Here is a 15881-nt window from a genome sequence, read left to right on the forward strand (position 1 = left end):
CGCTCTTCCCAATCAACCAGAGTATGGTAGCATGCGAAAAATAACTTGAGCAATAATGTTGTCGGGAAGTCATCCCATGAAAAAACAATGACACATTAATATCTAGGGTTTTGGAACTAACGTAAACTTTTAATTTTGACATATTAGTTGATGGACTTTCAATTTTTGACAATTTTGGTGTCTAATGTTTAAAAAAAAAAAAAAAAATTCATTTATATTCATTGTTGTAACTCTTTGCAATTGGCCCATTACTATTAGCCTAGCTCGGGCCAAGCCCGACACGGCTCAAACCCCTGGTCCAGGTTAGACCAAAGTTCAGAGCCTAAAAGTGTTTTCAACTCAAGTGTGTCTTTTATTTTTTTATTTTTAAATTTACTTTTTATAAGACTGATCCGGCTTGGCTCTGGCATGCCCTTAGCCCATCAGGCTTTAGGGCCAAACTTAGCTTACCCTTTACCCTTTAGGCTTGGTCCGGCCCAACTCGGCTGAAAATTTTATCTGAGCCGGGCAGCCCAAACATTCACCACTAATAGTCACTACGGGTCGAGAACACTTAGATTTTTTTTTTTATAGCTTTGTTTTTCCGAATGCCAATTGGAAAATTGAAATCAGCCCAAAATGACATCCATTATAACTTACAAGTGCTTAAAAAGAAATTTATTAATATTCATTGCCGCAACTACTAAAGTTGGCATTTATCTTATACTAATTTTCAAGAATAGTTTCACCAATAACCCTCTATAGATCGATTCATTTTTGGGATATTTATCTTTTTGTACCATGTATTTTAGGTTTATTTAAAATCTTTATTTTTAATTTTTGAACTCATCAAATATGTACATTTAAATTAGATTTAATATACAAATCTATACCTTATCTTGATCAACAATTGATTTTAATCTTTTGAAACTATCCTTAAAAAGAAAGAGGTTAAAACTTTCAAAAATTAGGAAAAGTAAATAAAAAATATATAAAAGGCTTATTTTCAGGATATATTTAGGTTAAAACGGTAACTTTAAAGATACCTTTTTAGCTTTTTCATCTTCTCATTTTCTATTTGAAGGTACTTTTGATATTTTTGGGATCAAAATCAATAGTTGAAATTTAATATGTATAGATTTGTGAATCAAATTTAATTTGAAGGTATACATTTAATGAGATTAAAATTTAAAAATATAGTATTTCAAATAAGCCTAAAACTGACAGTAAATATCCCTACCTATTTTCTTTTCCGTTTTTACGAGAGCACCATCCTTTAATAATTTTCTCTGTGTTTCTCTTATAATGAGAAGGAAAAAGATAGAAATGATGGAATCAAACTAATTAAAGACATTACTGATCAAAGATTACTAATCAAGATCATGGAGTGAGCATATTTATCGTTCAACATTAAGCCGATGTTCAATATATAAATATGTCATAAATACAAGCCATATTCTTTTCTCAACAACATTATCTTGTCATTGCTACAAAACAGGCATCATCCACTCTTCCCCATCAACCAAAGTATGGTAGCCTGCAGAAAACAATTTTGAGCAATAATGTTGTATGCAAGTCATCCTACGAAAGAACAATGACACATTAAAATCCATGGTTTTGGTACTAAAATAGTGGCATTTTGTTCCTTAAGTTTTTTATACGTATTAGTCCCTAAATTTTCATTTTTTTTTGACAATTTTGATCTCCAACGTTAAAATTGATGAACAATTTTAAAAATTAAATATATATAATCACCTTCTTATAACATAATAATTAAAAATTTTACGTACATAGTTACAATAAGTGCAAAATTTTTCATAGTTTTCTATATGTTTCCATAGTAATAAAGAACAAAATTTTGCATATAAAAAATTTTAAATTATCACGTAATACTATCTCTGTTAAATTTTTAAAATCGTACCAAACTATAATAAATAAATATAAAGTTCAGGAAACATTATGTCAAAATTTAAAATTTTGACAAATCAAAATGTCAGTATGCTTAAAGTTCAAGGGCTAGTAGTGCCAATTATCCTAAAATCTTTTTGTCATTTTTCCAAGTGCTAAGGATTCTTAACCAACGTGTAGCCTTTTATTTAAGACGTCCCACATTAATCAATATGATAGATACTTGCAATAGGCCTACTACTATTTGCCTATGTACGGCCCAAACCCCCAATCTAGGCTAGGCCTAGGTTTAAAGCCCAATCAACCCGACTAGACGAATTTTTTATTTTTAAATTTGCCTTATAAATGAGCCTGGCCCTAGCCAGCTCGTTAATAAGGCCAGGCTTTACTCCTTATATCTAGCTCGGCCCGGCCCAACAAGACCGAAAATCTTATTCGAGTCGGGCGGCCTAAACTTTTACCCAGTAGTCATAGTCACTAGGGGTCGAGAACACTTGGGACTTTTTTATAGTTTTATTTTTCCGAAGGCCGATTGAAAAATTAAAAAGGGAAATAGTATAAAATATACCAATATAAAAAGTTTAAGAAAGTATATAGGTTAATTTTTAGTTATAGAAATTAATAGACCATAATTTGTCAAGTTATAGTTCATAACCAGATAAGTTATGGACAAACTTGTCAAGTTATGGTTCATAACCAGACAAGTTATGGACAATTATGGACAATAACTTGTCAAGTTATGGTTCATAACCAGATAAATTATGGACAAAAATAGTAATTTGACCTATTTATTAATTTATGTAAACTATTGACCTATTCATTTTAATTCATCTCAAATCTTAGCCTATTTTCTTCTTTTAATTAATATCAGTCTAAAATGACATCTATTACAACTTACAAGTGCTTAAAAAGAAATCCATTAACATTCATCATCGCAACTACTATCACTGGCATTTATCTTATACTAATTTTCGAGAATACTTTCACCAATAATCCTATACAGATCAATACCTTTTTAAGATATTTTAAGTATATTTTAAGTATATTTAAAAATTATACCTTTTATTTTTAAACTCATCACATATATATCTTCAAATTAAATTTAATATACAAATTTATACCTTATCTTAATCAACATTTGATTGATCTTTTGAAACTATCCTTAATTAAAAAAAAGGTTAAACCTTTCAAAAATTAAGAAAAGTAAATAAGAAAAACACATAAAAGGCTTATTTTCATGATGTATTTAGGTTAAAGCGGTAATTTTAAAGATACTTTTTTAGTTTTTTGTTCATCTTTTTATATTTCTATTTGAGGGTACTTTTGGTATTTTTTAGGGTCAAAATCAATAATTGAAATTTAAAATGTATAGAATGGTGTATCAAATCTAATTTTAAGATATATATATATATATATATATAATGAGATTAAAAATTAAAGGTATAGTATTTCAATGTCTAAAACAGACAGTAAATGTCCCTACCTCTTTTCTTTTCCCTTTTTACGGGAGGTGCTCTCCTTTGTAATTTTCTCAGTGTTTCTCTCACGATGGGAAGGGAAAAGATAAAAATGATGGAATCAAACTAATTAAAGACATTGTTGATCAAAGATTTACTAATGAAGATCATGTTGCGAGCATATTTATCGTTCAACATTAAGCCGATATTTAATATATAAATATGCATTAATACAACCCTTTTTTGTCTACAACATTATCTTCTCATTGCTAAACACATGCATCGTCCACTCTTTCCCAATCAGCCAGAGTATGGTAGCCTGCAGAAAAAAATTTTGAGCAACAATGGCTGTATGCAATTCCACGAAAAAAAAACAATGACACATTAAAAATCCAGAGTTCTATCACTCTTAAACATTTAATTTTAACATATTAGTTCCTAAACTTTCAATTTTTGATAATTTTAGTCCATAATATCAAAATTGACGAATAGTTTTTAAAATTTAACATATATAATCACATTCTTATAGCATAATAATTGAACATTTTCAGAAATAGATACAGTACCTGCATAATTTAATAGTTTTCTACATATTTTAATAGTAATAAAGAAAAAACTGTAGATAACACAATTCTTTCCATAAAATTTTAAGTTACGTGGACACTTAATTATCTTTATTAAATTTCAAAAACCATTTGTTAATTTAGTGTTAGAGACCACTATCAAACATACAAAAATTCAAGAATTAATATGTCAAAACTAAAATTTTGAGATCAAAATGGCCCTATGTTCAAAGTTTAAAGACTAATAGCGCCAATTACCCTAAAATCTATTGTTGTTTTCCAAGTGCTAAGGATACTTAACCTACGTGAAGCCGTTTATTTAGGACGTCCAACATCAATCAATACGGTGGATACTTGCAAATTTCCTCATTAGCTCTAGAGCCTGTTTGGGAGAGCTTTTTAAATGTTATTTTTGACTTTTCAAGTCCAAAACCTGCTTCCGAAAGTGTTTAGATAATCTGACAGAGTATTTTAACTTTTCAGAAGAGCTTCCAGTCAAGATCAGAAATTGTGACTTCTAAAAAAAACACCTATGAATATACTTCAAAACTTATACACCAGAGTTTAATTAAGACATTATAAACTTAATTTCAACACTTTTATTACTTGTTAGAAAATTTAAAAATCATTTTGACCCATTAAGCTCTTACTTTCAAACATTTTACTGAAAAGTCGCAACTTTTGCTTCTCTTCTTCTCCTAGCTAAAAAGAAAAGCAAACACTTTGCCCCTAATCACAAATGTTCTTTAAATTTTGTTTTTGTCAGCTCAATGTCAGTGGTACAAACCCTAATAAACCCAACTGCTTAAATTTTGGTGTTAAAAATTCTTATCTAAGGAAATCACTTTTTCCGCTTGTACTCATGAGTTGTCACACGCCTTTGGAAGAGAAATAAAAGAAAATAAATTCGAGCTTTAACCTACTTAACTGTAAAGCAATAAATATTTTTGGAAATTAAAAGAAAAAAAAAAGACATTAATTTAAGCTCACCCCAACTTGAGAGATGTGTCAGAAGTACTGTCACAGTCTTGGGGAGGGCCACTAGAGTTGCATGCATTGGTTATGGACTCGGACGATTGGCCCTCCTCATTAATTACGTTATCCGAATCAACTCCAGCTTGCCTTTGAGATAACTCCATTGCCTACATACACCAAAATCATCTATATGCATTAATTGTGACTTTGATCTTTTTTTTTCTTGTCTATGATGAATAATAACAATAATGTCCCATCATTTTCGTCTTTGGATATAGGTCCAAAAATACAAATGTCAATACACGTAGAGATAGCTATTCTGACCAAAATATGCAGACAAGAAGATATTTAGAGATAGGTAGTGATAAAATGCACACTCTTTTTCTTAGTCGTTCATTCTCTTCCATTAATTGCATCCCCTGCATGTTTTATATAAACGACTGTTAACTCCAAGCTAGAGAAAAAATGAACGGAACAAAAAGGAGCAAAAAGAAGACAGAACTTTGAACGACAGTTTTTATTTTTTATAGGGCACCAGTAGTGCTAATGCTAAGCACCACCCACTAATAGAAAATGAGTCCTATAGTGTGGAATTTACAAGTGAGACTCACATTTTATTAGTGATGGTGTTTAACACCGGTGATGCTGGTAAGCATTTTTCTTATTTCTTATGAGAAAGTGAAAATATATATATATATGTAGCATACTGACACTAATAATATGTTGGAATGTGTTATGAAAAATATCTCATGTCTACACTCAATGACGTAACTAGGAAATTTTATCAGTTGGACGAAACTAATAACTTGGACAAAAATTTAGTGGGGCTATAAAATTAGAGTTTTAATTTTTAGTGGGGCTATCTACATATAATTGTAATACAACTTATATTTATTCATTCATTAACAAAAAAAAAAAAATGTTAAGTGGGGGCTCAAGGTTTCACTGGCTCCGTGCCTGTCTACACTGGTACACATACTTTTTCTACCAAGAAATTAAATGCAAAGAATCTCATTAATAAAATGATTTAAGTTATATTTTAGCTGCACCATCTATTATAATATACAAAAACATACATATATACATACATAGTGTGTAATGTTATGCATATGGTCCCACACCGACTTTTTAAAAAAAAATAAAGACATGCATGACCGCTTTCTTTCCTATCAAACTAAATTAATGTGGAGCACATGTATAATCTAACCTTTCTCTGAAGATCATTGATCTCTTTCATAATTTTCTCCCCCTGAAAGTTTTCAACAAATTAAATCAGAGATATATTATATTACGTACGTTCTGATAAGTAGATAGATTTTCCAAACATTATTCAAGATAACAAATAACACAAACTGACTTTCTTCTCGATCACGCGGCTTAGTCCAGATTCAAGGGACTTTTCTAGACGCTGAAGTTCTTCTATGTTCAAGCCTTGAAGTTCTTCTCCTCTCAACTGCCTATAGAATTTGAGGAGTTTTATATCTAATTAATATATATATATATATATATATTATATGGTCCATAAACTATATATTGATATTTTATGAAAGATCGTAATTTTAAAAACACGCAAAATATATATACACATACATAGAGAAAGAAGATGAAGTAATGGGTATACACACACACACCTCAGTTGATGACTTTTCTCTGCAATTTCCTTGCTCAACCTGGAGTGGTTACTGTTCTCCACCAGCTAAATTAAGCATGTAATAATTCTCTTAGTAATTAGGAAGAAGAATATATATGAGAATAAGATTAAAAAAGAAATGTATTTCAAGTACTTATAAATGAAAAATTGTTGCAGCTCAAATTGAGGATTACCACCGCGACAACCTGCTTCTCAATATTTACATAGCACATAATCAGTTATACACTGCGGATTATGTGCAACAATGTAATTAACTTTCACTAGCTTGTAATCTGTTGTAACCTCAAAGCCTTAGTTCTCGGTTGCTCTGATTGTTTAGTTTGAATTGTTTGTAAAATTTGTCATCATTTTCACATTAATAATGGAAGTGCTATTCATTTTTTAAATTAAAATTGTTAAGGTATTAAAGCTATAATCTCTAACGTGCACTTTCGCTGAGCTTTTTTTTTTCTTCCATCTCAACGTGGCTTTTAATTCTGCTTGAGGAAATTCCAACCTTGTTGCCGCCATATCACCCAATACTGCCCACAATTACAACAACTCAATTACTTCTTAAGCTCACTTGACTCAAGTATGTTTTGTGAAGCCAATTTCACTCTCTTTTCTTCGGCCATGATCTCCTTGATTACATTGATGGGACTCTTTCTTGTCCTCCAGCCACAAGTACCACAAATGACAAGTCTCTCCCAAGCCCGAAGCACATGCTTTGGTTAAAACAAGGCCAGTGTTTCCTTGTGCACTTCTTAACTCTATCTAAATATGCCATACATAATGTAGTCAACTAGGTCTAACCATGAAGCCTTGACTTGCATGCCATTCTTGCCTCTCTATCTCAATATGTCTTTACCCTTAGTGAACCGTTTTTGAAAACGGTTTTCATGTATTTCGAGAAGCAAAAAATGAAAATGAGAACGAAACGACGTTTGTTTAGCAAATGTTTTGAAAACGAAAGCAGGGAGAATGGTTTTTGTGAAGGAAATAGAAAACAGTTGAAAATTATTTTCATTTTTTAGTACTTATCAACATTATTATAATATATTAATTAATTAACACGATTTCACTTTTTTATTACACTCAAAACAATCTCTTAAAAAACTAACCAAACACAATTTTAGAATCGGTCCCTAAATGATTCTCAAAACAATCTCATTTTTACTTTTTATTGAAAACAAAATCATTTTGAAACCAATTCCAAACACACCCTTAATGTGAAGCCTGGACTTGCGAAAAAGAATGAGAGAATTGTGCTTTCCAAGATAAATAATTGAGTGAAGGTGAGCTTGAGATAATTGAGATGTTGCATCGATGATGATTAATTTCCAGTGTAGTCGGTTACAATGGAGATAACAGAGTTGGATTGCTTTAAGCAAAATCAGAAAGATATTTTAGTCTATGGAGACGGTTGCAAAGAAGTTTCACAATAACATCGATTAAGAGAGACACTCAAAATCTTTTCGAGCTAATAAGAATACGGCTTAAATAAGGCATTTGTCAACACAAAAATCAAATACTAAAAACAAATGCAATTGTAAGAGTGATCAATACTCGTAAGCACTCGAAAACGAATAACATGAGGGGGCAAAACTAATACCTGCAATTGAAGAGATGGTTGTTCAAGTTTCTCAAGGTTCTTTGAATGCAAGTTATGCCTTTCTAGTATTTCCTTCATGCTTCAATATAAGAGGAAAGTAATACAAAAGTCAATCATAACGGAAAGAACTTATAAGAATAAATTCTACCATTTCTTTAGGTTTAACTTACAAGAAAATTAATTGAACATCCTAATGGTTATCATTTACGAAAACTAATTGAAGTTTTCATATCAAATTATCTCACAAATTTAATACATGCACATGAATTTGTATATACTTTTTAATTATATACGCAACACAAGTAATCAAATCGATTACGATATAATTTATTCAAGTCACACAATCGAGAAACAGTTTATCTTGTAAGTTTTTGCTATAAAATAAACTAAAACAAATAGCAATGTGCAGGACAACACAAACTCCACCATGAGTTTTGTCACAATTTCCAGAAGTACATACGATTACATTCACATGCTTCATTCATGTGAACATATAATATTTAATATTTGAGATTCATGGTTTATAAGTTCGTTTTGATGTTAACAAATTAACAAAAAAATTAAACGGATTCTTGCTTACATTTTTTCAGCTGCTTAATCTTGAACTAGTCTAAGTCTACAGGCCACTAAAATATGGGGGCGATGAAAGATTCTGCTTACTTCATTGGTAACGTTATCACGAAATTATGTCCTATTATTTCAAAATTTGATCAGCAAGAACATATATGCATGCAAAATAGACTCCTCCAAAGCTTCCATTGTCGCTTTTATTCTTTTTCCTTTTCCCTTAAATTTGACACGTAAAAAATAGAGATTCTCTCACTTTGCCCTATACAGTTTAAAATGAAAAAAAAAATAAAAAAAAATAAAAAAAAAACTCTCTTAAGTTTATTATACATTGATCCTTTGATCATTGACGCATCATTTTTTTTAAGCCATTTTAATCACATATGGGTTGCATAAATGGTAGATAAGGTGGTTTTTTAACGGTTTTGATCACGTATCCAACAACCACCATGATTAAAACCGTTAAAGAATTAACACATCAATGTCAAAAGTACCAACATTGTAATTAATAATTCGGATGGATGGGGGTATTATGCTATTTTGAGTCGTAGGGGCAAAGTAAGACAATCCATATTCCACATTTTCCACATTTTTGGGTTCAAATTTGAAGTTAATCTTATAAGATATGCTAAAAGAATAAAAGATGATTGAAGCTGATATACAAAAAGCATATAAGATTCAGTTCTCCAATAAACACGTCACATCTCAAGTGCTTGTACCAGGTCCTAGAGGATAGAAAGTTAATATTCCTAGTTCCTACAAACAGAAATACTAAGAGGCTGTTCTCTTGCCGTTTTTTAGTTAGATGATTTGAGTGTAGATTTTGAGTTGAGTTTGAGTTATAACTTGAGTTAAAGTTGTAACTTGAGTTTGTGTTTGGTTGTGTACATTTGAGTTATGATTTGAGATAAGAATCTTTTTGAGTTTGTGTTTGAGTGAGTCAAAACTTGAATTTGTATTTAGATAGTATTTTAATAAAAACTCAATGCTGATGAAAAATTTTAATAGGGTATATGGGTGGAATTTTATTCGTCTTTTCGTTGTGAGCACATAGAAAAAAAATCATCTCAACCAGACTTAAAACGGAAAAACTTATAGCATTTTTAATAATAGAAAAAATACTGTTCATTAATTTGAGTTCGAGTTTCTGAAGTCGAGTTGAAGGGGAAACTTGAACTCGAGTTTTAGTCCCAAACTCGAGTTCAAACTTAAAAGAACATGAATTTGAATAAAATTGTAACTCGAGTTGCTTTTTTTTTAGTTTTTAACTCAAAAAAAAGGTCCTTTATATATTCGACTAATTCGAGAATTTTTTTCCCTTATAACGTCACTATTTTCCCCCCTAAACCAAGAGCTATTCTCAACCCTAACAAAATATCCTTCTTCACCTTTACTCGCATGGCAAGCTTATCCAAGAATTATTATTTCAGCTTTTACTGGACCACCTACTCAGATTTGATTGGGTTTCCGATAGCAGGATATGCTATGGAGATCAATGATTCTCTCTCTCCATGTTGGCTAACTCTCAACCATAGAAATTAAAGATAACAAATCATGACTAAACATAAGGGGATAGAAGGAAAAAACAAAATATCAAATCACCATAATGTGTAGTACATATTATATTATATAGCATGTATAATATATGAACATATGTATGTACATTAATATCAGTGAATGATCACTAATTGCTCATTTTGCAATCCGTATCATGTATAGTACTGCCGAATTAATAACGGTTCACTTTTTAGCAACATCTCAACATACATGTACTTGTTTAGGTACTTGGAACTCCTTTTTTCCCTTTTATTCAATAGCAAAATTGAAAGTTGTAAGGCGAAGAAGCCAAAACAAAGTACAAAGTAAGCTCCCAGGTTAGAGAAAACAAAACTACAGCATAAAATCACATTCTAGTGGACTAGGAACAATGCATAGTTCATGAGAAATTAATAACTTTGTCATATAATAAAGCACCAGTTACAAAGAAAACAGCTAAGAATATAGCAAAGCTTCCAATTTTCAAGCCCAAAGATGGAATCATGATCTCCTGGCCATTATTTCTGTGAAGGTCATAATAACTAATATGCTCTATTTAGAATCCAACACAGACAATATCCCAAGTCGGACCATTTGACATCTCTTATTATTTCTTAAACTCCTTGAACAAGAAAATATTCTTTTTCTTCTTTGTTTTGGCTGAAATTGAACTAGAGAACATTGATAGTTGCAACTTCTCAAAATTCAAGAAGTGGGTCTTCTCATTTTATCTCAAAAATAGTACTCTCATAGAGTAATAATCTCTAACAGCAAAGAATTAAAATCACTTCTTCTATGCATGAACAGTTCAAACATCAAAGAACTGAAGAATCCATATATATATATATATCCTTGAGCTAGCATACTCAAAGAGCTTCCCAGTGGAAGAGAAGATGATGAGACCAACATCGGCATCGCAGAGAACAGAGAGCTCCTCAGCTTTCTTGAAAAGCCCTCTCCTTCTCTTGGAGAAAGTGACTTGTCTCGCCGTGGCGTTGTCGATCTTCTTGATCTGAATCTTCTCTCTCGCCATATTTCAAAGCCAGCCCTCGATCTTTCTTACTTAATCTGAATCTTTATTCTCTAGGGCAGTGAAGAAACCAGCTAGCGTACATATATTATATGTGTATATATGCACACACAGAGTATAATATCAGGCACAAACGAACCACGTAGAAAAAGAAAAGTTGCTAAATATAGAGGTTCGTGAGTGGGAGAGAAGAGGCATGATCAGGTTTGATAAATGGCGGTATTTTGCCAAATTTAGCCAAGAATATTATCACTGCAAACCCTAAAAGTTGGAACTGTTCACAGAAAGAAAAAAGGAGAAACACAAAAGCATACTTTAGATCCAGACGGAATGAGGAAGGAGATAATAATGCTGGAAATAATATTCCACCAATTAGATCACATGAAAATAGGAGATGGCTTTGTAAGTAAGAGAGAGAGAAAGTGACAGAAATGGAATTTATTTTTGGCTCTCTTTTTTTTTTGTTTTTTTAATATATATATCTATATACTTACAAAGCCATCTTTATATACTTACTTACCAGTTTGGGGTGGTTTTTGTTTGGTGCTTGGTTGTCTTTGTTGCTTGGAGTTTGTGAGAGAGCTTTGAAAAGCCACCAATAAATAAGAGAGAGACAGAGAGAAGAGAATTCTTTTGTGAGTATCAAAGTGTCAAAAAGAGAGACCCTTTTGTGGTGAAGCAGCTAAATAGCTTCTTTTAGGCTCCATTTAGTTAGAATAATAGATAATAAAAAAAGATGGAGAGAGTTAAAAGGAAGGGGTTGTATTGGTTAGTTAGATGGAAAGAGTCGAAAGAATAATGATAATTATTTATTTAATTATTATATTTTTAATTATATTATTTTTTAATAATTTATTGTGAACGGTGAAAATGTAATTTTATTTAAATTTAATAGATTGATTGAGGGTCCGTTCACTTTGCTGATTTGAGTTTAAAATTTGAGTTTTTATACATTAAAAAGCTCTCACAAACAATCACATCTAACTTTTTTACTATATTAAAAAGTTCTCACATAAAGTCACATCTCAACTCGAATTCTAAATTCGAATCAGCGAAGTGAATGGAACCTAAATCTTTCTACTAATAGAATAATTTAAAATAGTGGGTTTAAAAAAAAATTTTCATATTTCTTCTCTCTCCTTTTTTTTATTAAATAAATGAATATTTATTTTATGTATCCGTCATTAATTTTAAATCATAATTTATAATATTTTATAATATTTTTTTTTTATAAAAAATTTAAATTTTAAAAATTAAAATCATGAATAATTACGAATACGCTACCTAAAAAGTTCTCTCTACTATTCTCTCTCATCTCTTTCTCCTACCAAACATTTTCTCCTACAAACATATTCTTTGCCCTTTAGTTGCTGTAAAAGGTTACTTGGCGTTTGTGATGGGATTTTGACTGAGATGTCGGAGGAGAGGGGAAGCAAATCAGCAATCCACCATTATTTTATATAAAAATATATTAATATCAACAGTGGTACTCTTTTGATAAGATATATAATTACAATGGCATCCTTTTGATTGTTAAAATTTTAAAGCTACCCATAATGCTTCTAAAACCATATTTCAGCCGCTAAAATATGCAATAATTATATTACGTCCATAGTATTGTACATAACCAACATGTTCCTACTTCTTAGGGACAAATTCAGTTCTCACTAAGGTTGTGTTTCGGTTGCATTACTGAACTGCCAATGGAACGGTAATTTTAATAGGAATGGAATGGTAATAGAAATTGTTGTGTGGGAAAATGTAACGGACACATGGACGAACGATAATGCGACACGTGGCCTTGACTATTCTCCACCAAGCAACAACCCTCGACGTCTACGGCTCCCTCCTATTCTGCTGGAAAACCCAAAGCACGAAGTCCAAATTAGGGCGACGATTCCTTCTGGCGTCGACTGATCGCGCCTTCGAGATTAAAGGCACGAAGATCCCTCGACCGCAGAAGGGACCGCCGAAGAGGGCGATTGGGCTAAGCAGCGCTGACGACGAGGGGAACGTTCTTTGGAGGACGTGACGGGTTACGTGCAAAAGTGGAAGACGTCTGCAGGCATTAATTGCAAGCTCTCGAACCGTCCCACAGGGGACAGAAAAGTATTACGGAGAAGCACAGAGCCGTAATAGGAGACTAATTGGCTGAGTGAACAGTGTTGATTAGTGGGCTACGTATGGGCCTACCAAGGAAGAGCACTTGAGTGCTTCCACCTATGAAAGAAACCCCCTAAGCGAAGGAAGCCCGGTATAATAGGAGGAAGACCCCCAGTAAGGAAGGGGTTTTTTCAGAGATTCCAGCAAAGAGAAAAGAGATTTAATGAGAGCAATTATTGTAGATTGTTATCTTCTCAAAAGAAATACAAAATCACTGTGGATGTAGCTCTCATTTTATAGAGTGAACCACTATAAAATTCCTTGTGTTGTTTGTCTATGCATGATTTAGTTAACACACATATTTAACAAATCCTCATATGTTCGCTACACACACTGGCCGGTAATCCAAAGGGAAACCAAGAGGTAACCCGGCCGGTTTTTGTTGGTGAAATTTGACCGTCAACAATTGGCGACTCCGCTGGGGACGAAAACGTTCGACCCCCAACAACATAATTATAAACCGCCATCCATCCAGGGAATAGCGGGATGGAAGAAGATCTACGCCCGGTCAGAAATGACGTCCCACCTCCAGACGCACCACGGCCGGATCCGATGCAGATACAGGCCCAACTAACCACTCTAACCCAGCTGGTGCGTAGGCTAATGACCGTGGTTGAGCGCTTAGATGGAAGGAACTACATGCCGCCATTAGAAGACGCCCTGAGGCCGCAGGGACCTGCCATGGCAGAAGATCCGAACCATGGTGACCACCCACATATCCAAGAGGGAACCGGAGATAGTGAGAATCACCGGGGCCCTTCTAGGCCTCGGCCTTCCCAATCCTCCGGCAGCCGTTTGGGAGCCGCCGGATTCCGAGCTCCCGAGGACCGGGTACCGAGAGGTCCAGGAAACCCCGAGGTACTATCCCAGAATCCAGGTGAAAACCCGCCAGGAGACTCAGGATCAGTACAGGTAGGCGGCCAGGCCCGAGGCGGACCCAACACTCAGAGGGCAGAAGCGTCAAGAGTAGCCGGCTCGGCCATTTCGACAGAAGAAGCGTGCGCCATCATGGGACGTATGGCCAGCCTGGAGCAAAAACTGACAGGGGACGTGGCGGGCCTAAAAAAGAATATAGGTCGTGTGGCTGAGGTGGTAAACGTTGATATCACGCCCAGCCGCACACATGACCATCCATTTACCAAAGAAATAATGGCGCCCCCTCTCCCCGATATATACAGGTCGCCGTCAATCCCACCGTATGACGGGCGAGGAGATCCCGACGACCATTTAGAGATGTACACAGGGCACATGCTCTTGCACGGTTATGCCGAGGAGATCATGTGCCGAGCCTTTCGAAACCATTTGACGGATTCTGCCCGAAGATGGTTTTGGACGCTGAGGCCAAACTCTATCTCAAGCTGGGGCGAGTTGAAGGAAGCGTTTTCCCTCCAATTCATAGGGGTCAAAAAGTACGTCCCCCCAAAGCAGAATATGACGACGATATACCAAAAGCTGAACGAGTCACTAAAGGAATGGCTCGCGAGATATGGGGAAGCTGTCGCCGCCACGATGGATATAACAGATAGAGAGGCCTTGATGGGGGCCTTATCTAGCATGAAGAAAATTACCTCATTCAAAAGAGAGCTGAACCGGAAACCTCCGTCCAGCTACAGTGAGTTTTTGGCGCGAGCGCAGGGGTACATCAACGCCGAAGAGGCGGACGCAAACGACCCCGAGCACAGGTCCAACAAGAATAAAGGAACCGAACAAGGGTCGACGCCTGTGAAACAGGATGGGAAGAAGCGTCGAGGTGGAGGAAACGGAGACAAGCAGCCCGCTGTGACGACGAGCGCTCCAGAAGCCAAGAAGCCGAGGCAAGAGGATACCCGTAAGCCTCGACTGTTCCAAAAATACGATTCCTACCATGAGCTAACGGTAGGAGTCGAGGAAGTCTTCAATCAGGTCGGCCGCGGGAACTTGCTGCGCCGACCGGAACTGATGAAGTCAGATCCCAGCCGAAGGAACCAGAAGAAATTCTGTAGGTTCTACGGCGATGTCGGCCACCACACCAACGATTGCGCCAACCTCAAGGATGAAATCGAAAGAGTGATCCGCGAGGGAAGGTTACAAGAGTTCAGGGCCGAACGAAGACCCTGAAATGACAGCCATGGTGGGCAAAATGACAGTCGACGCCGAGAGGAGAACCAGCGCCCAGAGGATCGCGAACACGTCGACGTCATACGGACTGTCCTCGGCGGTCCTTATATAGGAGGAGACTCAATGAGGTCTTAGAAGGACTATGCCCACGAGGCCAGGGGGGTTTATTAGGAGCGATTCTGGAGCGTCTCCGCTGCAAAAACCCCAAGGTACAGTCACACCGACGTGGCCTTTAACGAGGATGACGCCAGTGGGGTTCATTTCCCCCACAACGACGCCTTGGTGGTGGAAACCATGATAGGAAACCACACCGTGTGCAGAATCCTGGTAGACAATAGGAGCTCGGTGGACCTCCTATACTCCG

The 15881-nt window shown here is 34.9% G+C and overlaps 1 protein-coding gene across 3 annotated transcripts; it reads right to left on the bottom strand.

Annotated features, from left to right (window-relative positions):
- Positions 1-3492: 3492 nt before the first annotated feature.
- LOC21391903 (MADS-box protein JOINTLESS) lies at positions 3493-11796 on the bottom strand. Of its 3 annotated transcripts, none has more exons than XM_024172805.1 (9): positions 11778-11796; positions 11079-11331; positions 8125-8203; positions 6514-6578; positions 6240-6339; positions 6090-6131; positions 5260-5301; positions 4898-5049; positions 3493-3663 (listed from the first exon to the last, which is right to left on the bottom strand). In XM_024172805.1, exons 2-9 carry the CDS (start codon positions 11258-11260, stop codon positions 3645-3647), a joined length of 681 nt encoding a protein of 226 aa, XP_024028573.1. In that variant the 5' UTR covers positions 11261-11331; positions 11778-11796; the 3' UTR covers positions 3493-3644. The 3 variants fall into 3 exon arrangements, with proteins under 3 accessions (XP_024028573.1, XP_024028572.1, XP_024028574.1); XM_024172804.1 differs by lacking the exon at positions 11778-11796 and adding an exon at positions 11572-11684; XM_024172806.1 differs by lacking the exons at positions 5260-5301; positions 11778-11796 and having other exon boundaries at positions 11079-11685.
- Between the last annotated feature and the right edge of the window lie 4085 nt (positions 11797-15881).

The sequence above is a fragment of the Morus notabilis genome, unplaced genomic scaffold (assembly GCF_000414095.1).
Source record: "Morus notabilis unplaced genomic scaffold, ASM41409v2 Scaffold103, whole genome shotgun sequence".
In the NCBI taxonomy this organism is placed as follows: domain Eukaryota; kingdom Viridiplantae; phylum Streptophyta; class Magnoliopsida; order Rosales; family Moraceae; genus Morus; species Morus notabilis.

What these genes read in the sequence shown, in the direction of transcription:
- LOC21391903 (XM_024172805.1), bottom strand. Translation starts at nt 11,260, where the DNA reads ATGGCGAGAGAGAAGATTCAGATCAAGAAGATCGACAACGCCACGGCG. An exon ending in GCCGCGTGATCGAGAAGAAA is followed by an intron (nt 6,132 to 6,239) that starts GTCAGTTTGTGT and finishes GAAAACTTTCAG; the next exon opens with GGGGAGAAAATTATGAAAGA. An exon ending in TCAATGATCTTCAGAGAAAG is followed by an intron (nt 5,302 to 6,089) that starts GTTAGATTATAC and finishes TAAAACATGCAG; the next exon opens with GGGATGCAATTAATGGAAGA.